The following is a 25,593-nucleotide window of genomic DNA, read 5'->3' as shown; positions in this document are numbered from 1 at the left end:
TACCTGAAAGTTCAACACTCTGACCCCGAGTTCCAGCCAATTCTCTTCAATAAGGGCATGTAAACGCTGCCAAGATACACAGTTTGTCGTGACAAGCTGGCACAACTACAACTAGCTGTCGGACATTGAAACTAAATATCTGGTTGTTGGACTTGAGTGCTGCAGTGCTGCTGCTACGGCTGGTTTAATTTGACTCCTTTTGTAAGAACTCGTGATTAGTTCTAATCAAGGATAAGAAAGATAGATTTCTGTTAAAAAGTAAACATCTAGGTAAGTCTAATTTTTAAGTTGATTCCAAATGTCTCATAATAAAAAGCTTCTTTTTTATTTCCTTGAAAGTGGATGACTGCTAAAAAGATAAATGTACTTTTAAGTGGGGTTTAATTTTTTGACATGACTGTCATAAACTAATTATTCTGGTTTTGGACCTCTGAAATGTGCTTTCTTTTGGCTTTTCCTAGATGAGTCACCATGCCGACCGGATCAGTGAAACTGCAAAGCATTAAAAAACTGGGACAGGATAACCACAGCTATGACTTTTCAGATGAAGGTAATGCACAATGACAGTGAAGATGCATAATTAAACAGAAAGAGAGAGGTGTTATTTTATTTGAATAAAAAATATGGGTAAGAATTACAGCTACAGATGTAAAATTTAAAAAAATAAATAAAAATAAAAAAGTCAAATACTTGTTCTATTCTTGTGTTGCAGAACCAGCTGGCTCCTATATGTATGTATTCTTTGGAGTATTTTATCACTATGTATGCGTTGTTTTGGAAATCATCTTGGATATTGTTTTAAGTTGTAATAAATTAGTTGTTTTTTTAAACACATACAGAATATTACATGTGTAATATGTGACTGACTGCTGTGAAGTTTCCCCCTTCACAAGAAATGTGGTAGCTAGAAAGAGACATTATCTCTGTGGAGGTCAACGACCATGTGCATTTTGGCAGACATGCACATGTGTTTGTATGGGTCAGTTGATAGTGTTTCAGATAACACCAAAGATACATTTCTGGTTGTAGTGTGTCTTCAACAGCACCGCTGCATCAGAAAATTATTACTTTATAATAAGGAGTAAAAAACACATTTTAATAAGTAATGCATTAGACATTCTGATTTAATGCAAAATTGAATGCACAATACAGCTGCAACTCAAGATTATTTTCATCATTGATTAATCAGGTGTCGATTATTCTTTTCATTAATTCAATTCTATTTAAAGTATCAAATCATAACAAGAGTTATCTCAGGACACTTTAGGTCTAGACCACACTATAATTTACAAAGACCCAACAATTACAGTAATTCCCCCAAGAGCAAGCAGTTAGTGCGACAATCATTTTGTGAAAAATGACAACCACAGTTGTTTTCAAATAGGTGAAGATTTTTGAAGTCCATTTGCATGTGCTTTCTTAATTTGCAACGTATTGAGTTTTCAGGGCCACTTAATGCTACAGTTGGTAACTTTCATCAAAAATAACTTTGTGTCATATTTGCTCAAACTGTCACTATATCCTGATCATCTGTGTGAAAAAAACAACAACATATTCATGAGTCAAGATTCTATTTCTGCATTGCCCATTTCTCGCCTCAGATGTTTTCAGAAACATATTTTTATATTTTATATATTTTTGTACTGTTTAGCTATAAAATGAGAATGTTTGTCTGGCCAGCTGGTTTTGGCTCAACTTGGTCACAAAACTCTCCTTTTACAGCAAAACAGTTACACTAAAATATGTTTCTGAAAACATTTGAGGAAAAAATTATGCAATGCAGAAGTAGAATCATGTTTGATCAGCACTGCCTAGCACTGCCGAGCAGTCACTGACACTGTGTTAGAAACTGCAAATGCCATTAGAAGCAGTAGGGATTGGGTTCAGATAGTTAGATAGCAAAGGCATAGGCATTATAGAAACTTTGATGATCTGGCAGGGAATAAATGGAACACGGCTGGGTTAGGGCTGGGTAGCGGTACCAATACCAGTACTGTGACTTTGATACCGGTTCCTAAACAATACTTTTTCAATTCCAAAATTTATAAAAACAAGAAGAAATTACACATTACGGCACAAATCTTTTTTATTTTTCAGCTCCTACTACGTGAGCCCAGTCTCAGTGTGCAACGTTTTTCACGACGCGTAACATTACACAGCCAATCACAAGCATTGTTAGATCTTGGTAGAAGCATGCTGCATGCTTATTGGCTCACTGACGCTGATGAGATTAACTCCTTATGTACTGAAATTGGGTATTGAATGAAGAGGCATTTTTCGATACTTTAGATGCAATTCGGTCGGTGCCTAAAAAGTATTGAATTCGGTACCCAGCCCTAGTCTGGTTAAATATCTGCAGGGTTGACGAGGGGAAGGGAATCAGATCTGGTAGACAGGTAGAGAATTAAAGTGATTTACCAAGTGTTAATTGATGATTCTAATCATCATGCATTTCTTAAGCATGTGTTTTGTGTCTTTATTTTAAAGCGTTACACAGAAGATAGGTTTAGCAGCTCACCATGTGTTGTGTCTTTTTCTATGCAGGACCACGACAACTTCCAAGGATAACGACAAGTGAGTAAATAATAGCAATAGGTAGAGCTGGGCAATGTGAAAAAAAAAAAAAAAAATCAAATATCACGATATTTTTAACCAAAATACATCCATGTCGATATTGCACGATATAGTAGGGTTGACTATTGGGGCTTTCACTAAATATTAACGTAATGAGAGTTTTGATAAATAATCACCAATAATGTGGATACAATGACAAAGTGGGTAAAGTAAAATAAAACGAAAATGTCATCACTTTACTGTTATGCAGCCTTTAAAACCAGGAAAAGACAACACTTGTGTCATCCAGAGAAACCTGACGGAGCACGCAAACCTCATCAAAACCTGTGATGCTGCGGGGCTCAAAGGCACTTCAGCAGCTAGTTTAACTAACTGTCTGATTCCAACTGTTCCCAACAATGTGCGGGACAAACTGCATCTTTGTTATACTAATTAATAGAGAGGTGAAGTCCCTCCCCTTCCGGTGGACCACCATGGGACTTTATTTACGATATCCAAAATTTAAGACGATATCCAGCCTTGTATACCAATGTCGATATAATATCAATATATTAAATAGGCCTTGTATACTTTCACACATCACGTACAACTGACTGGTCTTCTATTCCAAACAGAAATCAGGGAAATGACGGGCAACCGGCGATAAGGGTTGGCTTCTTTCAGCTGGTAAAATATTCATTCTTCACTATGTAACACTTGCCTTTCTTTCTTCATCTCCACTTGAGATTTGTCCACCTAATGCAAGTTCTGTGCTTTCGTGCCTGTCCAGTTCCGTTTCGCCAAATGCAAGGACGTGCTGATGATGGTAGTGGGCAGTGTGTGTGCGGTGCTGCACGGCTCGGCCCAGCCCCTCATGCTGCTGGTGTTCGGCCTGCTCACCGACACCTTCATCGAGTACGACATCGAGCTCAATGAGCTGAGCGACGACAGAAAGGAGTGTGTGAACAACACCATCCAGTGGAAGAAGAACTACACCGAGGGGATCGGCCTGATGACGCCACTGAACCAGTCGGACTGGAGCTTCATGAACAATTCAACATGGGAGATGCTCACACCGCTGGAGGGCAGGCCGTGTGGGTAAGTGGGTTGTGAGAAATGCATGAGGTGGGCTTTTTTCAACATCAAACATAGTGTAAGATGTGATATTAAAAGTTTTAGATGTGTTCCAGTGTATGTGGGTTTGTAAGCCTCATATATGATTAATTTACTGTATTTGTGCCATCTTTCAGGCTTCTTGACATCGAATATGAAATGACCCTATTTGCCTTCTATTATGTTGGAATTGGAGCAGCTGTGTTCCTGCTGGGATACTTTCAGGTTGGTCTAAAATTAGATTAGGCTGTATCATCCTTGCATGCACTTAAAACCAATTCAATCAGCATGACACATTTAGACCCTATCGACTGTGAAATCTTGATGGAAATTGTGCAAGCTCTTCCTCCTGCCTTGATATTTTGCCCACAAGCTTTAAAAACATTTTTTTTTTTTTAACTGCATGGCATCAGATCTTATGCAAATAGTCAACTCTTCTCTTCTCTTCGGCTATTTCTCACAGGCTCTGACAACTGCAGTTATCACACCTTTAACAATCTAGACACCTCACTAATGAACAATTACAAATGTTATTACCAAAACGTCTTAGTATATTGGATGATATCAATGCTGCATTCAACACAGCTGCCACAACATATTACCAGACAAACAAAAACTGAATGGGACCTACTGGCTGATTTGTAAACTGGTTTCAATGTTATTTGCAGGATAGGGACTACTTTTTGGTTTGCACAGCACTAAATGATTTAGAGAATGTACTACACTTTTAAAAAACTAGCAAGCTTACAAAAAACAGATTCAAAAATAATGGTCAAAATCAAAGCAAGAGAGATTTTCTTTTGCTCGACTTTTCAGTGAGGGTGCTCTGAAATTTAGGGTTTCCATTAATGTGCTGGTTGCCACAGTTTATTTTCAACCCCCGACAGGTACACAGGTGCGCGCACTTACTCAGTAATGTTACCCGCTCCGCCAGTGTCATAAAACACAAAGGTAAAGTTAGACAGAAATTGGCGGTCGCAAGATTAGCGGGTTTGCGGTTCAATAAATCATAAGCGAAACGTGTTACTTACACAATAGGCAGCTCTATCTAACCGTGGGAAGGTAGACAACAAGCTACAACCGGTTTTTATCGAAAGTACCGTCTACATATGTGGATGAATGCAATGCACTCCTGTGAGGTTCAGCTTTCATCGGCGTCTAGGGACCGTCTACAAAGTGCAAAACCGAGAAGTGGATACAAAGATAAAAATTCAACGCTTCACTGTTATTGAGCCTAGCTCTTCCAAAATCACTCTACACATCTAGGGCCTCCCTCTGAACATACTACACTGACTATTTTTTGGAAATATGGCTCAGCCTATTTTAATGAATTTGTATTGGAAATAATTCAATACCATCAATGCTATTGAGTCTAGATCTTCCAAAATCACTCCACATCTATGACCTCCTCTGAACATACTACACCAACTAAGTTTTGAAAATCTTACTCAGCCTATTTATAATGAATTTTTATTGTGAAATATGTCAATCCGTCAATGATATTGAGTCTAGCTCTTCCAGAACCACTCCACATCTAGGGCCTGTCTCTGAACATACTACACCAACTAAGTTTTGAAAATCTTACTCAGCCTATTTATAATGAATTTTTATTGTGAAATATGTCCAATACCATCAATGATATTGAGCCCCTAGCTCTTCCAAACTCTACACATCTAGGGCCTCCCTCTGAACATACTACACTGACTATTTTTGGAAATATGGCTCAGCCTATTTTTAATGAATTTGTATTGGAAATAATTCAATACCATCAATGCTATTGAGTCTAGATCTTCCAAAATCCTCCACCACATCTATGACCTCCCTCTGAACATACTACACCAACTAAGTTTTGAAAATCTTACTCAGCCTATTTATAATGAATTTTTATTGTGAAATATGTCAATCAGATCAATGATATTGAGTCTAGCTCTTCCAGAACCACTCCACACATCTAGGGCCTGTCTCTGAACATACTACACCAACTAAGTTTTGAAAATCTTACTCAGCCTATTTATAATGAATTTTTATTGTGAAATATGTCAATACCATCAATGATATTGAGCCTAGCTCTTCCAAAATCACTCTACACATCTAGGGCTCCTCTGAACATACTACACTGACTATTTTTTGGAAATATGGCTCAGCCTATTTTTAATGAATTTGTATTGGAAATAATTCAATACCATCAATGCTATTGAGTCTAGATCTTCCAAAATCACTCCACACATCTATGACCTCCCTCTGAACATACTACACCAACTAAGTTTTGAAAATCTTACTCAGCCTATTTATAATGAATTTTTATTGTGAAATATGTCAATACAGTCAATGATATTGAGTCTAGCTCTTCAGAACCACTCCACACATCTAGGGCTGTCTCTGAACATACTACACCAACTAAGTTTTGAAAATCTTACTCAGCCTATTTATAATGAATTTTATTGTGAATATGTCAATCCGTCAATGATATTGAGTCTAGCTCTTCAGAACCACTCCCACACATCTAGGGCCTGTCTCTGAACATACTACACCAACTAAGTTTTGAAAATCTTACTCAGCCTATTTAAATGAATTTTATTGTGAAATATGTCAATACCATCAATGATATTGAGCCTAGCTCTTCCAAAATCACTCTACACATCTAGGGCCTCCCTCTGAACATACTACACTGACTATTTTTGGAAATATGGCTCAGCCTTTTTTAATGAATTTGTATTGGAAATAATTCAATACCATCAATGCTATTGAGTCTAGATCTTCCAAAATCACTCCACACATCTATGCCTCCCTCTGAACATACTACCCACTGTTGAATCACTCAGCCTATTTAAATTTTATTGTGAAATATTCAACCTCAATTTGAGTCTAGCTCTCCAGCCCTCCCCCTGCTGTCACTACACACCCAAGTTTGAAAATCTTACCAGCCTATTTATAGAATTTTATTGTGAAATATTCAATACCATCAATATATTGAGCCTAGCTCTTCAAAATCCTCCCACATCTAGCCTCCCTCTGCTATACCCTTTGAAAATCTGGCTCAGCTTTTGTTTTATGGAACAATCAAACCGTCAATGTTGTTGAGTCTAGCTCTTCAAAATCTCCACACATTTATGGCTCCTCTGACTACTACACCGCCACCTTAATCTACCAGTTTTTAGAATTTTATATGGATACATCAATAGCTCACTGTTAGGCCTAGTGCCCATTTACTCCACACATCTGGGGTCTTACTAACAACCCATTTATGTTGGTAAGCTGGTTTGTCTATTTTAAATTTTAAGTTGAAAAACAATAGCTTCACTGTTATTGGGCCTAGTGCTTTACTCCACACATCTGGGCTCTTACGAACATACTACACCTCTTATGTTGGTATAGCTGGCTTTGTCTATTTTAAAGGATTTTATTGTAGAAAAATGCAATAGCTTCACTGTTATTGAGCCTAGTGCTTCCAAATTTACTCAACACATCTGGGGCTCTTACCAACATACTACACCTTATGTGGTATAACCTATCTGTATTTTATTGGGGATACCCAAAGCCACTGTTATTGGCTGGCTCAATTTACTCCACACTCTGGGGGCTCACCCACCATTTAGTAAGCGGCTTTTAAAGGATTTTTGTGGATACATCAATAGCCACTGTTATTGGGCCTAGTGCTTCAATTTACTCCACACATCTGGGGGTCACCAACATACACACCATTTATGTTGGTATAGCTGCTTGTTATTTAAAGATTTTATAGTTGAAACATAGCTCACTGTTATTGGGCCTAGTGGAAATTACTCCACACCTGGGGGCTCTTACTAACATACACACCATTTATGTTGGTAACAGCTCATCATAAGGATTTTTATTGTAGAAAAATGCAATAGCCACTGTTATTGGGCTAGTGCTCAAATTTACTCCACACACCGGGGGTCTTACCAACTACACCATCTTATGTTGGTATAGAGGCTGTCAAAATTTTATTGTAGAAATGCATAGCCACTGTTATTGGGCCTAGTGCCAATTTACTCCACACGGGGGTCACACATACACACCATCAGTTGGTATAGCAGCTTCTTTTAAAATTTTATTGTAGAAAATGCAATAGCTCACTGTTATGGGCTAGTGAATTTACTCCATACACTGGGGGCTCCTACCAACATATAACCATTTATGTTGGTATAGCTGGCTTTGCTAAAAGGATTTATAGTGAGCATAGCCACTGTTATTGGCTAGTGCTCAAATTTACTCCACATCTGGGGGCTCCACCAACACTACACCATCTATGTTGGTATAGAGCTTTATTAAATTTTTATTGTAAAATCAATAGACTGTTATTGGCATCATCTTATCCATCAAAATCAATATTTTGATTCAATAGTGTTATACTAACCTAGGTGTAGTATGTTGAAGGACCAGTGTGAGTAATTGGAAGCACTAGGCTATAAAACCTTGTTAAAAGGAGAGGAACACTAGGCTCATCTAAAAACTAAACGGCTTACCTAATTATTTAAACCAGTGTTGATATTGAGATCTGTTGATACCAATCCTTAACAACCTACCACTATTTGTATGTTGTAAGCCCAGTTGTGAGTAATTTGAAGACTAGGCAATATCTATATTTATCAATAAAATCCTTTAAAATAACAAGAGTATACCAACATAACTTTACCGAAAAAACACAAAGCGAGATCTAATAATTATTCACAAGCCTGCATACGAAAAAAAAACAACGAAAAAAAACACCTCTACATTGCATAATACTTTACACAAGTATGCCACAAACTGGGCTTGCTCACAAGCAACAGACACGTGTGTGCACATTTCAGCCACAGACTCTGAGCTCACAAACTCATGCTGCCAGTTCCCAACACCTGCACTAATGACTCAGCAGTATTCCGTTTCATGCATCTAATGTTATGAGCTATATGCAATATAGAAACTACAAGGAATCAGAATGTGTGCCTCAAACACCAAATGCATTACATTTATAATAGGCAACCAACGGAGAAAAAATATCATGTACTTACCATTAGACATCTTCATAACAAAACAATGCTAATATGATCTAGAGCAATGCTAGCATCCTCAGCAGCAGTCTCGGGCGGGTCCCCTTCCCCTGCTCCATCCTCTGGCTTTTCTTGGTCATGCATGGTCAGTGACTTCTAGCTGGGTCTACACCTTCATGAGAAATAAATTATTACCATCATCTGTATTAGCCTTAGGTTCAAAATCTTCTTCCTCTGACGTTTTATGGCGGTTGGCAAACAACTTTTAGGCATTACCGCCACCTTCTGAAATGGAGTGTGGATCACAATGACTCTATATTCTTCGAAAAAGCCCAGTTTTTCACAATAATTTTCGTTTCCTAGCTTTGACTGTGTCTCTCCACACGCTTTGTTAATGCTAACTTACGAAAATGAGTAGCAACTCTGGCAGGAAGTGGAGGTCAAAGGTCAAAACGGTCAAGAGGTGTCAAAAGGTCAATGCGTGCTGCGCCCATTGGCCGAATCAGACCACCTGTGTTGGCTTTATGTTTTTTAGTCTAAAAATAATCGGTTTGTCTGATTAATGTATCAATTTATTTTTTACAAATTAGAAATTATAGTATTTACTCTTAAATTTTTAGAAATAAATCACAGAATTTTTTTAGTGGTGCTATGACTATCCTAGAGGTTGTTACAGCACCCACAAGCCCCTCCCTGATGCCGCCTATGGGGGGTGATATTGTATTCCCAGTATGGGTAAAAATGGCTGGAATCCACATTTCCCTTAATGCAACTCAATAGATCCAACATGCGCACATTTATTTTTCAAATCCACATAAAATGCCAACTTTCTGTAAAAAAAGAGAGAAGAAAGTAGCTTCCAATCCCAAGCTGAGACCCTGGTGACATCACTATGAGATCATCCGGGTTATTTTCTCAGACTTGACAAAGCTCCTCCAGAGCCAGAGTTTTCTGAGGCTGAGTTGTACTCCTGATGACGAATAAGCTGAACTTCAGCATGTAAAAGCGGTGTAGTGTTCCCTCAAATGCATTACATGTGGAGTTTGTTTTTACTTCAAAAGGAGGTCAGAGGTAAGGGTCAACGGACAAATCAGAGTATAACCGGTCTTTCACACTATAGATCTCCCTGTGGGTGATGGCCGCTGCCAGGCAGATTCAGGTCGTCAGGAAGTTGTACTTCAGCAGAGTGATGAGGATGGAGATCGGCTGGTTCGACTGCACCTCTGTAGGGGAGCTCAACACTCGCATGTCAGAGTGAGTGGGACAATGATGTCATGACTTCCGTCTCGTGGAGTATTTCTGGAGTGTTGGTGTGTATGCGTAACAGTGGTTCTATCTGTATTACAGTGATATCAACAAGATCAACGATGCCATTGCGGATCAAGTTGCCATTTTCTTGCAGCGCTTCACCACCTTTGTGTGTGGTTTCTGCATTGGCTTTGTGAAAGGGTGGAAGTTAACACTTGTCATTGTCGCAGCAAGTCCAATGATCGGAGTTGGAGCTGCTCTTATGGCTCTGGTGAGGCATGACTTGAACTGACTTGATTTGTTGACTAGACTTGTCTTTACTTGTTGACTTGACTTTTTCAGTTGAAACTCACTTGACTAGAATTGTTGACTTGACTTGTTGACTTTACTTCAACTGACTTTCTTTTTTGTGATTAACAATTTTTTATCAACATTTTACTGGTGTGCTTTTTTTAACAGATTGTACATAGTTCAAGATTGTGATTATACAAGTATGTTCAGCATTTTCTTATAGAAAACAAAAAAACTATGGGTATGTGTATGTACCAGCACCTTGGCATAAAGGCTTTTGGTAAACAGCAAGACAGTGGTTGCACACAAGGAACTTTTGCATAAAGTTTGTACTCATACATCCAAAATACAATCACAATTTTTTATTTTTTTATTTTTTTAACATATAAAACATACAATTCGCAACATGGACACACGTCATCACCACCCACCCAGACAAAAATAAAAAAAAAATGACAGTAACTACAATATTTAATTGACTTTCTGATTTCTCTTCTATGTGTCACTTTGTTTTTCCTCTAGTTTGTGGCTAAGCTAACAGGGATGGAGCTGCAGGCCTACGCCAAAGCTGGAGCTGTAGCGGATGAGGTCCTCACCTCCATCAGAACTGTGGCTGCTTTCGGTGGGGAGAAAAAAGAAGTGCTAAGGTAAAATTTGCCACATGAACAGTGGAAGATTTACTTTTTCCAATACATATGCAGCTGAGGTGAGCTCTCCTCCTCTACAGGTACGACAGGAACCTGATCTCAGCGCAGCGCTGGGGCATCAGGAAGGGTCTGATCATTGGTTTTTTCACCGGATATATGTGGCTGATCATCTTTCTGTGCTATGGTCTGGCCTTCTGGTATGGCTCCAGCCTGGTGGTGAACACTGGGGAGTACACACCAGGAACCCTACTGCAGGTATCACACTTACCGTATTGACAAAATATGGGTCATTACAACCATAACTGAAAAGTATGTTTCATGCCCATAAGCAGCTTTTTCTTGTTGGATTTTAGAGTCTGAATTAATTCTGTGATTGGAAGCCACTTGGTGTTTCACCTTTGGATTCCTCCTTTCCTTTATTCAGTTTTCATCACTTCAAAACAGTGAAAGACAAAACAAAAAAGTGCTGCTTTGAAGAAAAAAAAACTCCATTGCATATGGAATTTCATAATTTCCATGTAACCAAGAGAGTCTTTGGACATATAATATACTGACCTCTTCATTCTAGGTGTTCTTTGGTGTTTTGATAGCAGCCATGAATTTGGGGCAGGCCTCCTCATGTCTAGAGGCATTTGCTGCAGGCCGTGGAGCTGCTACCCTCATATTTGAGACTATTGAGAGGGTGAGAGTACTTGATGTTATAATTTCGCAAAATTTTAATTCTTACAAGGTGTATTTTTTTGATAGGAAACCATTGCCTCTTGTTGACAAGTCTCATTCTGTAAATGTGCCACTGTCAGGAGCCGGAGATTGATTGTCTATCCGAGGCTGGATATAAGCTTGACAGGGTCAAAGGAGATATTGAGTTTCATAATGTGACCTTCTACTACCCCTCCAGACCTGACGTCAAGGTACCTGCGTGCTTCTACACTTGTTATCATATATAACTGAGAGTAAAATTTGATTTCTGGAAACGATTTGATTCCTGGATTTTTTCAGTGCTAGTTTTGCCATGGTATAATGTGATCTCTACTCAGATCCTGGACCAGCTCAATGTTGCAGTGAAGTCAGGGGAGACCACAGCCTTTGTCGGTCCGAGTGGAGCCGGGAAGAGTACTGCTATTCAGCTCATCCAGCGCTTCTATGACCCTAAAGAGGGCATGGTATGTTTGACAGCTGAGACGCAAGTTCTCATGTGACAATCATGTAATATACTGTGATTCCTCTATCAGTGGGGCTTTTTGTCAACTCCTGAGATTGAAGATTTCCTCGACACACTGTAGCTGCCGACTCCTTCCTTTTAAGCTTAATTCTTTGTTCTACTGGATTCAAAAATAACCACCCCCCGAGGGTGATAGAAGTACATGATAATCTGTTTCATTATTTAACCAATGGTCCTAACAGGCTCATTTTTCACTTTTACTGGAATAAGAGGTCTTTGCACACCTTATTCGCTTATTCCTTTCGACTTCTAGAGAAGGAAATAAGCTCATACAGCAAAATGAACGTTATGCACAAGACTAACAACCTTACCATTTGAAACTAGCATTGTTGCAAAAAACAAAACAAACACATTATAGCCACAAAATACTTTAATAGCATAATCAATACATTTTAGCATAACCAGCTCTCTGTGCCCCCCTACCTCAGGTGACCCTGGACGGTCATGACATCAGAGGGTTGAACATCCAATGGCTGCGCTCGCTGATTGGCATTGTGGAGCAGGAGCCGGTGCTGTTTGCCACCACCATTGCTGAGAATTTGCGCTATGGTCGACCCAACGTCTCCATGGAAGATATCGTCAGTGCTGCGAAGGAAGCCAACGCCTACAACTTCATCATGGACCTGCCACAGGTAAAGTGGCACACAGGATTTAAAAGCGCTCATGCACAAATTCAAAATCTTAACTACCACTAGGCCTGATAACTTTCCTTGTGATTTTTAAATCGGACAGCAATTCAACACCTTGGTGGGGGAGGGTGGAGGTCAGATGAGCGGCGGTCAGAAGCAGCGTATTGCCATTGCTCGAGCACTGGTCAGGAAACCTCGTATCCTGCTGCTGGACATGGCAACGTCTGCCCTTGACAACGAGAGCGAGGCTATAGTTCAAGAAGCTTTGGATAATGTAAGTGTGACTGGTCTATTTGCTGAATTAGCTTCAGTTATTATCTCAGGTTTGGATCATTTATGGTTTCATTCCCTGATGAAGACGATGAAAATCCCTCTGTGAAGACAACATTTTACAGTAATTTCAGTTTCTTTCCTTTTTGTTGTAAAGGAGAGAGGAGGATTACTTCATTCTGACATAAGACATAACATGAAAACTATACCTCTTAGAGTTTGTTCCAAAAATATTCAAATGTCCAAATGACCTAACTCCACTGATTTAGCACTGCTGTAACATTGTCAGAGTCACGTTGGACAGTTTAAAAAAAAAGTATCAAGATCAATGCAAGTAAGTAGGCCTGTCTACTGTAAGAACATACCATGTGTAAAGATATAATACACATTTTGACCGATGATACCAATAGATAAGGGAAAGCACATTATCATAAAATAAAATAAACAAATCCACTTCACAGCCAACAAAGAGTTTAAAAATATTGACAAAATGTAAAATTAAACTTGGGGTCTAGAGAGAGATCTTTTTATATTTGAGGCCTCACTCCTGTTGTTTATTCAAAATCAGATAACCCCACCCAAAAAACAAAAATCTCAGTTTCCAGCAGAAATGATGTACAGACAGCTGTTTGATTTTTGTCACAGGTACGCAAGGGTCGCACCACCATCTCTATCGCTCACCGGCTGTCCACCATAAAAAACGCTGATGTGATTGTTGGCTTCGAGCACGGCCGAGCTGTTGAAAAGGGCAAACACAATGAGCTGCTGGAGAGGAAGGGAGTCTACTTCACTCTGGTCACCCTGCAGAGCCAAGGAGACAAGGCTCTGAATGAGAAGGCTCGGCAAAGTAGGTCCAACTTTGGGGGATGTCTCAGAAAGATATTTATCCAAACATAGAAACTATGAGGATCCACTGACTGACTGTGATCATCACCTTTTGTTGCATCTCTTATATTAGTGGCTGACGATGAAGAAGAGCAAGAGAGGCTAAACCTATCCAGAGCAGGCAGCTACAGGGCCAGTTTGAGGTATTGCACATTCCCACTCACCCTTCACTTCATTACTTGCTCCTTTGCTTACTTGTGTATAATATCTTTTTCCATGGTCCTGACTGTGCATCTAAATAGGATTATTACAGTAGTCATTTTGTGTCTGAAATTGAGGTGTGTCACGGCAGAAACTGGCACCTTCGTTTACATAATTACCCTCTTACATTTACTTCGACATTTGCAACATTTAGCTGACACTATCATCCAGACTGGAGCAACAGCAGAAGAGGCTTGCGTTCCTCGATCACCACCATTACAAGCACCCAGTAATCAGTGCAAGAAGAACAGCAGCAATTTACTCCTGTGTCCTTTGAATATTCATGTGCATGAAGTGATGGATATAGTCATGAATAATCTGGTGCTCCTGTTTTATGGTGATTTATTGTATTAGTCCGTTTTTTGTATTGTTTTGTCAGTATTTTCTTGTTTGTTTTGCATTTAAGGTATGTATCTGTTGATGAGTTTGTGTTTGCTACTATCTTTTATGTAAGTGTTGAGTTATTGCATTTAAAAAAAAAAGGGTCCATCTAGGGACGTGCATTGCAATTTAGCTTAGGTTATGGTGTGTGGCATAGGTCTATGCCACATACTTGTCCCTAAAAATTAAGAAGAAGATAACAGCAGCTCTTTTGTTTTTGCTTTTGCAGAGCCTCTATCCGCCAGCGGTCCCGATCTCAGCTGTCCAATCTGATGCCGGAATCTTTTGCTCCCATCGCTATAGAGCGTGGCCCCAGAGACGCTGTGTCACAGGCAGACAAATCTGAGGTGTGTGTGTGTGTGTGCTGGAGTGTTTGCATCCAATTTTATACGTGGGTGGTTGAGGCAGGTCAACAATAATTACTTACTGTTGTTTGAAATGTTCTTGGCCTTTGTTTTTCCTATATCAATCCTTAGATAGTATACACAGTTTACAGCTTGGACTGTCTGCTAATGTCCATTTTTGTATGTGAATGCTCAGAATGCCATCCCAGAGGAGGAAATTGTGGAGCCTGCTCCAGTTGGTAGGATCCTGAAGTACAACATACCTGAGTGGCCCTACATGCTTTTTGGATCCTTTGGTGCAGCCATAAATGGAGGGGTCAACCCCGTCTACTCTCTGCTGTTCAGTCAAATCCTGGCGGTGAGGTTCAAGTTGTATTCAGAATTTCTGAAACACACAAATCAAGCTATAATTTTAGAGTGTGGCCCCCAGTTGTTGTATAAAAAAGACACAGTGACAGCAATGAAAGATTCCACCTGGGGACAGTAAAATCTGTGTAAATGAGTTGGAAAAACAATCATGTCAGTTTCCTAAATATATATATAGATTCTATATTTGCATCAAAAATCTACATTGGTAAATATTGTACGACGGTCCATTAACATGTTTTTGTACTTGAACATATGTCTGTGTGTGTGTGTGTTTGTGTGTGTGCAGACATTCTCAGTAACAGATCCTGTGGCTCAGAGGAAGGAGATTGATAGTATCTGCCTGTTCTTTGTCGTGATTGGCGTGGTCTCTTTCTTCACACAGATGCTGCAGGTAGGAGTAGTAGTCTGCTTCAGCAAGACTGATTGCTTTAGCGCTTCTCTACTGCCTTCACCCCCTGTGTGTGTGTGTGTGTGTGTGTGTGTGTGTGTGTGTTCAAGGTTGGGGGAAAGTCACAAGAGATCTCCTTTATTATGTCAAATGAATACCTTTGGATGAAAAAGATTTTCCCACATCCTGCAGAGTTGCAGTTCTGTGATTGGTCCATGAGTTCTGACACCTCTGGGGTAGAAGGATGGCAAAGACACAATGTTTCCCAGATTAGTTATACATTACATTATGTATGATTCCATCACTGGAATTGGAATTTTGGATTAAACAAAATCACTTCATGTGTGTGTGTCTCCAGGGATATGCTTTCTCCAAATCTGGAGAGCTGCTGACACGCAGGTTACGGCGGCTCGGCTTCCACGCCATGCTGGGCCAAGAAATTGGCTGGTTTGACGATCACAGGAACAGTCCCGGAGCTCTGACCACACGTCTGGCGACTGATGCTTCACAAGTTCAAGGAGTGAGTTACAGCTTCAGTGTAAAAAGATAGTGATTTTGAAAAGCAATTCAGTCCCATATGAAGGGATAAAATTATAGTATCACAGAGAATGGGACTTCACCGATTATTTATGCTTGGTATCCGGACTTGTTAAATTCTACTCGTGTGACCTAGTTCAAATCCATGAGAGAATCAGCACTTTGAATAGTAAAAGGATCCTTCTTTTCCACCTTTTTTCTTTCTAAGGCCACGGGCTCGCAGATCGGCATGATTGTCAACTCTCTGACCAACATCGGTGTGGCCGTCCTCATGTCCTTCTACTTCAGCTGGAAGCTCACGCTGCTCATCCTGTGCTTCCTGCCATTCATCGCTCTGTCTGGTGGCTTTCAGGCTAAGATGCTAACGGGGTTCGCCAAGCAGGACAAGGAGGCGATGGAGGTCGCAGGACGGGTCAGACAACGTTTTTTGTGCTGTACAACTTCACAAAAATCTAATTTTATTCTTTGTGGACTTTATAAGCATCCAGTTTGAAAATACCACAGTATTCTGATATTGAGGCACACGTCAAAAGCATCATCTCAATAATCCTGCTAAACCTTCAGGTGGTGGGGACATCAGCCGACTTACTGACAGCAGATAAGAGACCGTTTAACAACAGTGTCTATTTTAGGCTCTAGGTTTCAGTTTTTTCTCATCACTGAAGAAAAACTCTTCAGCCCTACAGCTGAGCATTTTATTAGGTGCTCCTGTTTTTGGCAAGTTATGCACAGAGCTAACACTGTCAGACTCAATACCAGCTGGGGCCACCCAGGCTCAAAAGGCTGTCATGGTACAGACAACAACACATAGTGGATAAAACTTCAGGACAAAGAATACAGTGAGACCCAGAAAGCTCACAACCAAAGAAAAAGTCAATTTACTGTGTACGTACTTTACACTATCTCACTTATCCCAATGCAGTGAACCCCACCCATCCCAATAGAGTGGATAAGATGAAAGTTTAATTATCCCTATGGGGGGGAGGGGGAGAATTGGCTTACTGCAGCAGCATAAAATAGGATATAGATAAGAACAGATGCAAACGCTTTGCCTATATCATATTCTACCATCTGCCTGTTTTTTACCATGCCATTTAATCTGGTATTGGAATTTTAACCCAAGTCTTTTATTTGCAGATTTCCGGCGAGGCACTGAACAACATCCGCACCATCGCAGGCCTGGGGAAAGAGAAGATTTTTGTGGACATGTACGAGGCCCAGCTAGACGGTCCATACCAAGCGGCGCTGAAAAAAGCAAAAGTGTACGGAGCCTGCTATGGTTTCGCCCAGTGTGTCATCTTCTTGACCAACTCCGCCTCCTACAGGTTTGGAGGTTACTTGGTGCAGCAGGAGGGGCTCCATTTCAGCTTGGTGTTCAGGTGAGAGGAGAAGACTATCAAGTCTGGTGCCACTCTATGTGTTACTTCTGTTTACCTCCACAATTAATTGCAGGCTACACTGCTTTCTATCAGTCTTGTTTCATATCTTTTTTGAACATGGCGGACCCTGTCACTAGCAATGAAAACTACTGTGTAGACAGTTAATTACAAAATGTAAACACGTATTACTAAAAAGAAAAGCAAAAAACTGATGGTGATTTCACGAATGAATCAAGAATTATAACTTTAAAATAAAAAAAAATCTATTGTTCCAAGGAGAAAGGACCCAACCCAGTGGATGTGTGATACAAAGATTGACTGCTAAGTTACATTACATTGGTTTCTCTGGCAGGGTCATCTCAGCCATCGTCACCAGTGGCACCGCCCTTGGCAAAGCCTCCTCTTACACACCAGACTACGCCAAGGCCAAGATTTCAGCTGCACGTTTCTTCCAGCTGCTGGATCGTGTTCCTCAGATCAGCGTCTACAGCGATACAGGAGATAAATGGGTATGAGGGTGTATTCTGCCACATTGCATGCTGAGCGTATAAAAAATGAAGGCTGCCTGCTCCTTCCAGGATAGATTCAAAGAAAATAATCCAGATGAAAAGTCTAATTTATTATTCCTTTATTGCATTGCTTATTGATTTTACATAGAAGGAATTTTTCACATATTGTACATCCAAATTGAAAAATAAGAATTACCTGAAAATACAAGTACACACAGAGCCCTTTGAAATGTGAGGCATTTTGAATAAAAAACACCTCATAAGACAACTGAATGAAATGAAAGTCTTTGCTATCTGTGTATTTGGAGAATTTCCTTTTGTAGACTGGAGGTGGCCCCCTGACACACCAAGACACCTACACTAACGTTTGTTCCCTCCCTCCGTTGTGTTTTCAGGATAACTTCCAAGGGAACATTGAGTTCATTGACTGTAAGTTCACCTACCCCACCAGGCCAGACATCCAGGTCCTGAATGGGCTGAATGTGTCGGTGAAGCCCGGCCAGACGCTGGCCTTTGTGGGCAGCAGCGGCTGCGGGAAGAGCACCAGCGTTCAGCTGCTGGAGAGGTTTTATGATCCTGACCACGGCAGAGTGGTGAGGATAACTAACAAACAAAATACTGCAGATGTACACTGAATGTAAAGTGTCATAAATAGTTTCATAGTAGATTTGGAAATAGTACAATTTTAAGGTACTTTTTCTTTTCATTTTATACTACTTAATACTCCCACTTTTTACTCCACTACATTTTTTCGACAGCTTAATTAAAATAACTAGTTACTTTTCAAATATAACAACCCAACGGTAATTAAAATAAGTTCTACCTGTGTCCACATACAACAGTAAAATACTACTTACATATATCCTATTATACAGTATATACATATAGTACATTTCTCAAATTTAATACTTACACTTAAATTTTACACAAGGTTCAGTTTACTCATCCCGAGTACTATTAATCTTATTTCACAGTTGTACACTGTGTTCTGCGGTTCAGATGGGAACATTCTGTACCCTATCTGCAGAGCAACAAACAGCTGACAGACAAAGTTGGCAGCTAGCTAGTGCTCTAGTGGAGCATTCAACAGCTAAACAGACATATTTTTCTCAGAAGTTGGTGGAGACAAAAAACAGAGCTAAAAGGAAGAGAGAATATTGGACTTTCGTCTGCCAGGTGAACACTAGTCTCGCTTTGCCAGGCCTTCCTCCAAAGCATGCTGAAGTAGGGTCTGGCTACTCCACATAGCATTCGGGGATGGGAGAAAAACGTGCTCTGTTTTAATGGCATTTCTAAAAACCAATCAGAATCGTCATGGGCGGTGCTAAACTCCCCACAGATCCGCTGCAAAATAGTCGTGTGAGAGAAAACTCAGATTGGACAGATAGTCTAGCTAGCTGTCTGGATTTACCATGCAGAGATCTGAGGAGCAGTTAACCATAGTCCTCAGAAATCCACCGAATTAAAAATTCCAACAAAAAAGCGGAAGGAAACGGAAAATACATGCATCCGGCGGAATTTCCTGCAGCACCAGAGCAATCCCGGAAGTGGAACGCGAAGGATATAGACTAGGTGAACACAAACACGACTCCAAAATAAATGCTGATTTGACATAGTGGCTGGAATTACAACTTCCGTGTCCGTCACATGATGCCATTGGGTCCAAAAAGACTTTTCCCTATAGATTTACATGGGGAAATTGTCACAACCCCCGCAAAATGACACGTATAAGTATCAAAATGTTATCCTTTTGGTCCGAAAGCACTTGGAAAATCTAGAAGAGCCACACGATTAAATAATTTAATCTCCATTCAAGTTAGTCAGAGCGCTAAACCGGAAGTAGCCTGCAGGCCAGCGGAGGTCTCTAGTGCGCCTGCTCTATGGGCCCAACAGTGAGGAAGCAGTGCTGATCATCCAAGTATTTTTACACGGAGAAGCTGAACTTTTTGGGCTTCAAATAGGCAACGGTTTGCGGTGAACCTGCACAGGAAGAAATTGGTGAATACTTTGCATATTTCAACAAGGATACGTACAAATGAGAGGTCTGAAACATTATATTATTACAGCATGTGCTTACCTTTATCAAAATGTCAGATATCTCATTGTGAAATGAATCAGACATATGTATCATCTGCTTTCAACCTACTGTCTCATGAGGCTCAGATGAGTGTCACCGTATAAAGTAAAATCTGTCAAAGTCAAAGAATAATTGCTGGACATTCAGTGATTGAATTATTTCTGACTCTTATATCACTTCAATTCATGCATCAATCAGACATTTATGCTGACTTTGTGCTTTATATATATATAAAAAAGGGGCACTTCACACAGATTGTCTTTGTGCCAGTAAGAGATTCCTGCCAAGATTCAAATGGCCATAATTGAGTTGAAAGTGGTTTGAAACACATAGTCCCGATTCTCTGTTTAACATTTTAAAAAGGACAATATCACCTCTGCAAAGTTAGGAGAGAAATCACAGTAGAGATGGTGTAATGATAGCTCATTAATTATCATATTTCCCGTCTTTGCTTATTATATTGCTTTCTCCTAATGGTAAAATCAATTGCTTCCTGCAGCTGATTGATGGCCATGACTCGACTCGTGTCAGCGTGCCCTTCCTGCGTTCCAAGATTGGCATCGTGTCCCAGGAGCCCATCTTGTTTGACTGCAGCATCGAGGAGAACATCAAGTACGGTGACAACTCGCGGGAAATCAGCATGAATGAGGTCATCTCTGCCGCTAAGAAAGCCCAACTTCACGACTTTGTCATGTCACTTCCTGAGGTACTGTGGACGTTTTGTGTGAAATGTTCGTGACGAGTGTGGTGAGGACTCAAAAGCATAGACAGAGCAGGTTTTTATATATATATATATATATATATATATATATATATATATATATATATATATATATATATATGTACAAACAAATCTAATGGATCTGTGTTTATGTAAAAAAAAAAAAAAAAAATGCCAGAGGATATACTCCCAAGTGTGTGTATGGCTATATGAGCATATAATATATACATATATATATATATATATATATATATATATATATATACATACACTCGTCACGAACATTTCATATATGTTTGTAAGTTAGGTCTGACATGCCCTTTATTTTTAGGAGTTTGTCTTTATTTGGTAAGGAGCTACATTCAGCCTTAGGATGTTTTGTGCATACAGTCCCAGGTGAAGGGGAAAGGCGTTGCTGTTATGGAAAGTTCCATTAATAAAGGGCTTAGGGGAAGCGAGAGAGGTCTGAAGCTGAGACACAGAATGTGTCCTCATGATGCTTTGCTCATTGTTTTTACAAAGTACACTGAATCCTGGTAAAAAGTAATTATCGTCCATCAAAGGATTTGTTAGATTCAAGACAAATACGATGTGAATGTCCAAATAGGGATATGACTCACCATAATATTCCACCCTGCCTTCAGAAATACGACACGAACGTCGGGGCCCAGGGTTCTCAGTTGTCTCGCGGTCAGAAGCAGCGCATCGCCATCGCCAGAGCGATCATACGTGACCCCAAGATCCTGCTCCTGGATGAGGCCACCTCTGCCCTGGACACTGAGAGCGAGAAGGTAGGCTTCATTAAACTTTAAACAGCAGCGTCATCGTGTGTTGAATGCACACACTTCATATTACAGTACAGTGCGGTTGTTTGATATTCTTTGGGCACAGAGAGCAAGGAGGGCAGGCACTTAATTATTATTATCATTTACATCATTATCATTCATCATCTCTATTATTACCACCAGCAGCTCACAGTTCATATAGCCCTCCAGTAGAGCCTCTTTAAGATGTAAGCTTTTCCAGCTCAAATGGCTGAACCACGCTGAGGAGCAAAAAGGCCTCTGCAGCACACTGATACACTGGCACATTCTAATGATAGTAATCAACACATGATTGTGAAATTGCTATAATTGTGAGGCTTGTGTGTCTGCTGTGCGGGAGAACTGATGATGGCTCCTTCCTGTGTGTGTAAGTCAGTGAACACTGCTTAATGTATTTGGTTGCCATGACAGACCGTGCAAGAGGCTCTGGACAAAGCCAGAGAGGGCCGAACGTGCATCGTTATCGCCCATCGCCTGTCTACCATTCAGAACTCGGACATTATCGCCGTCATGTCCAGGGGCTTTGTGATCGAGAAAGGGCCGCATGACCAGCTCATGGCCCTGAAGGGAGCTTACTACAAGCTGGTTACCACGGGAGCACCAATCAGCTAACTGCTCAGGCAAACAGTAGCTGATTAGCAAGGCAGCCAAGAGAAACAAATGTAAGGAGCAGTGTTAATGCCGTAAATCGAGGAAAAGACCATGACTGGAAGTATGCTAAAGAATGTAAAGAAAGAAAGATACACCTGTTCATTCTTTCAGTATTTATTTTTGGGTTTGGATCCTGTTATAAAGAGAGCGGTTTTGTGAGTCACATACCCAATTCTGGGGTATTTTATAAGCAGGATATTTTTGCCGACGTTGGGCAAAAACTCCATAATAACTTCCCAGCATATTGTAAATCAAGTGGTCTGAGAGAAAACTAGACTTTTGCACCTCCTCTTGGCTCAGTTTTCAGGCTTTAGAAAATCTAGCCCGTGATGAGAGACTTTGGCCAATGACAGGTCATTTCAGAGTGAGGCAGAGAGCGTTCCTATTTGAAGTGGATCCCACAGTTCAAGGTCTTCTGTGCCAAACCAGTCCTTTGGTTAGTGGTAATGGGCCTATGAGCTGCTTTACAACCAACAACAAATCTAAAGACATGAAGAAGTTCAATTTCACGCAATGCTGGATTCAACTAAATATTATTTATGTTATTCATGTCCAAAGAAATTCAAAACAATATAATGTTATGTGTCTTATGTACAGTAGAGTATGTGCCTCTGGATAATTCAATGTAATTGCTTTATCAGATGTATTCCTTCTCCAAGCTCCTGAATGTGTGTTTTTCTTTTTCACTGTCATCTGATTGTAACTTTAATGCTGTATGTATGGTCCTATGTTTTATGCTTTATGTGGGAATTGAATAAAACAATGAAAGTGTCTTAGCTTGACTGAGCCATGTATAGTATTTGTGTGAATGAAGAATGGCCTCATTAATCAAGCATGTTCCAGTAAACTCTGATAAACTGGCTTGCAGTTTTAACAAGCAGCTGGGCACTGTTGGCAGCTACTAAAGATACGCCACCAAGTGGGCACTCGACTTCTTACAATTACTGCAGGTATGGGTATTGGGACATATCCAATGTTTGAAATCCAAATTGCTAGTCCAACGAGATCTTTGTATTTCACCTGCCTTTTAGTAAAGTTGATGAAAACCAGTTTCATTTAACAGTTTTGAAACATTTAATAATGTGGAGAAATGATCCCTAATAATAGTTAGATCAGGTAACATCAGTAATGTTTACAACCTACCCGTTTGTGGCCATGTAAGTCGACTATGTCCCTTAATTAAATATAATCCTGTTCACTTGTGCTGACACTTGCACAGGTGTGCAGGGCTAACTAGTGGTGCGTTCAAGGACACTTTGAACAAAGTCAGAAGGCGGACAGATGGAATCATGTTCTTTTCTGCATTACAAAATGTTGTATTTCACCAGCAACTAAACAAATCTGAATGACTGAGCATCCATAAATATCCAATGGAGCCCTGAAGTTGACAAAATGCAGTAAGAAGTTATTTGACAAGTCAAAAATATAACCAAATTCCTCAGTAAATATTACTAGCTAAATAATTAAAATGGTATGTAAAAGAAAAATAAAGCTTTATTCTTAACATCCAATCAGTCAGTAAGAAAAAAGAAAAAACTTTTACCCTTCAGCTCCAACACATTCATAACTTTAATTTACTCCTACTATTTTGTACTGTATTCAGTCTGTTTTGGGAGCTCTACACCACTAAATAAGAGAAAATGGCTCCTGCTTTCAACTGCATTATCACATGATGAAGGTAGAACTTTGACGGAAAAAAACAAGGGCAAGGAAACAGTCACTGTGATGGATTACATATCTCAAGCGAGTTTCAGTCTCAGCACCCAGCAGAAATTAATACAAATCACTGGAAGGAACTGTAGCAAATCCACCTAAAAATGAAGGGTATGCATCGAAAAACCCCTTGTAAGTCAATGTGATTTGTATTTAATAGGCTAATACATGCAAAGTCCCTGGTATGGCCATTTCATTCTAAACCAGAAATGTATTTTTTCTACCTGTCAGTCAGTTGTTAAACTGACAAGATGACATGCTTGTAATAAACACAGGAGAGCGCTGTCAGTGTTACTCGGTACCGTAGCAAAGCACAACCGCATTAGAACTGGCTAGTCTGAACTGCCTTCCACTGAGACACATGTTGGGATAATGCACGGCAGGGCTTCCTGCTATGTGAAGATAATGCTGGATGGCAGCATTTCAGGGCTTAGCCGCTTATAGCCGAGAGCTGCTGTAGGCCTCTCCCTCTACTTTTTCACTTACATAAACCAAACCATGAATAAGCAGTTTGATAGCATAACACAGCTACTTAAGAACTCCACCACTGAATGAATTCTTGACTCGGACAGGAATATTAAATCTGACGCAGCCGCTTGATTCTCTATTCCATGTTAACTGGTGTTGATGCTGCTGCCGCTTGTGACAGCTGTACCGTCAGAGTGCAGATGTCAGAGACACTCCATCAGTTAGTGGTAATATGTGATCACACCACACTGACCTCTGGGAAATTGAGTCTTTAATCACAACATCTCCAGACCCAGACTCCTGGTAAATTAGCATTCCTTAGATGCAATCTAAACTCGCAGCTTCCCATGCCAATTCAATCAATGAGGGGACACTGTTTGACTTTGTGCCATGTAGTGTCAATGCAATTCTGAGTGATGAAGACAGGCGCTGGAGGCTGAGGGATGTGTCTCTGTTGGGTGTGAGAGTGATAAGCAAGCTCCGCTCAGTGGGTTTTGTATGATCTCAGTCCACATAAACAAGCCCAACACAGGCAAACTGAATATTGTGACTAATATTGCTTCTTTTCGGATTCCAAATGTTGCTGGGTGTTAACTGTAACTGAGATTTTCTGTTCAGGTTACTTTATTTGTGCCTGTAGGCAGAAACGTAGAAACTTATTTTCAATTGCTCTGTATGTCTGACACATATTGCAGAATTGACAATAAAGTTGACTTGACTTGACTTTGTGGGTAGATTAGTTGATACAAATACAAATACTCATGGTTTACTCAAGGTTCCACCAATCAGGACGACCATAAGAGAGAGAGAGAGAGAGAGAGAGAAGGATAAATAAGTTAAATAAAGATAAAAGCAGGTTTAAACCAAATTAAAAATGCTTCTATCATATCTGTGCGAATATCGCTACTGCCTGTTCAGCTTAGTAATAGCAGCAGGACCAAAACTATTTTTGTACCGCTTTGTTGCTTTTAAAAACGATGCTAATAATAATAATTTAAAAAAACTATTTGTTGCAGGTGCTATCACATGGATTATTGTGTGCGCCTCTCATAATTACATCTCCCCTTAATTTCCCATGAGGATCATTTGTTTTACGGTCTTTACTGGCCAGCTGGGCTCTATAGCATTTAAAGTGCTGACTGTCAAGAAGCCATTACAGCTCACAGAGGGCATGGCCAG

General features: G+C 40.1%; 1 protein-coding gene across 1 annotated transcript; it reads left to right on the top strand.

The window, feature by feature from the left end:
- The first annotated feature begins 89 nt into the window (after positions 1-89).
- On the top strand, positions 90-23,014 carry abcb11b (ATP-binding cassette, sub-family B (MDR/TAP), member 11b). Its single transcript, XM_039793364.1, has 29 exons — positions 90-270; positions 462-550; positions 713-731; positions 2,545-2,574; positions 3,189-3,240; positions 3,344-3,651; positions 3,804-3,891; positions 9,781-9,914; positions 10,008-10,179; positions 10,722-10,846; positions 10,927-11,101; positions 11,415-11,528; positions 11,647-11,757; positions 11,884-12,009; positions 12,497-12,700; positions 12,801-12,971; positions 13,613-13,814; positions 13,926-13,995; positions 14,664-14,781; positions 14,975-15,136; positions 15,434-15,538; positions 15,894-16,055; positions 16,281-16,484; positions 17,210-17,451; positions 17,804-17,960; positions 18,356-18,553; positions 20,537-20,743; positions 21,403-21,549; positions 21,994-23,014. Exons 2-29 carry the CDS (start codon positions 472-474, stop codon positions 22,192-22,194), a joined length of 4,083 nt encoding a protein of 1,360 aa, XP_039649298.1. The 5' UTR covers positions 90-270; positions 462-471; the 3' UTR covers positions 22,195-23,014.
- The last annotated feature ends 2,579 nt before the right edge of the window (positions 23,015-25,593 follow it).

This window comes from Perca fluviatilis, chromosome 24 (genome assembly GCF_010015445.1).
Source record: "Perca fluviatilis chromosome 24, GENO_Pfluv_1.0, whole genome shotgun sequence".
In the NCBI taxonomy this organism is placed as follows: domain Eukaryota; kingdom Metazoa; phylum Chordata; class Actinopteri; order Perciformes; family Percidae; genus Perca; species Perca fluviatilis.
Note: the sequence above shows the minus strand (reverse complement) of the source record. Positions and strands in the feature narration are given on the sequence as shown.

Bases quoted from the DNA above. Each gene is read 5' to 3' on its own strand.
- abcb11b (XM_039793364.1), top strand. From the start codon at position 472: ATGCCGACCGGATCAGTGAAACTGCAAAGCATTAAAAAACTGGGACAG. The intron at 9,915-10,007 runs GTGAGTGGGACA...TCTGTATTACAG, and splicing joins CTCAACACTCGCATGTCAGA to TGATATCAACAAGATCAACG. The intron at 13,815-13,925 runs GTAGGTCCAACT...CTCTTATATTAG, and splicing joins GAATGAGAAGGCTCGGCAAA to TGGCTGACGATGAAGAAGAG.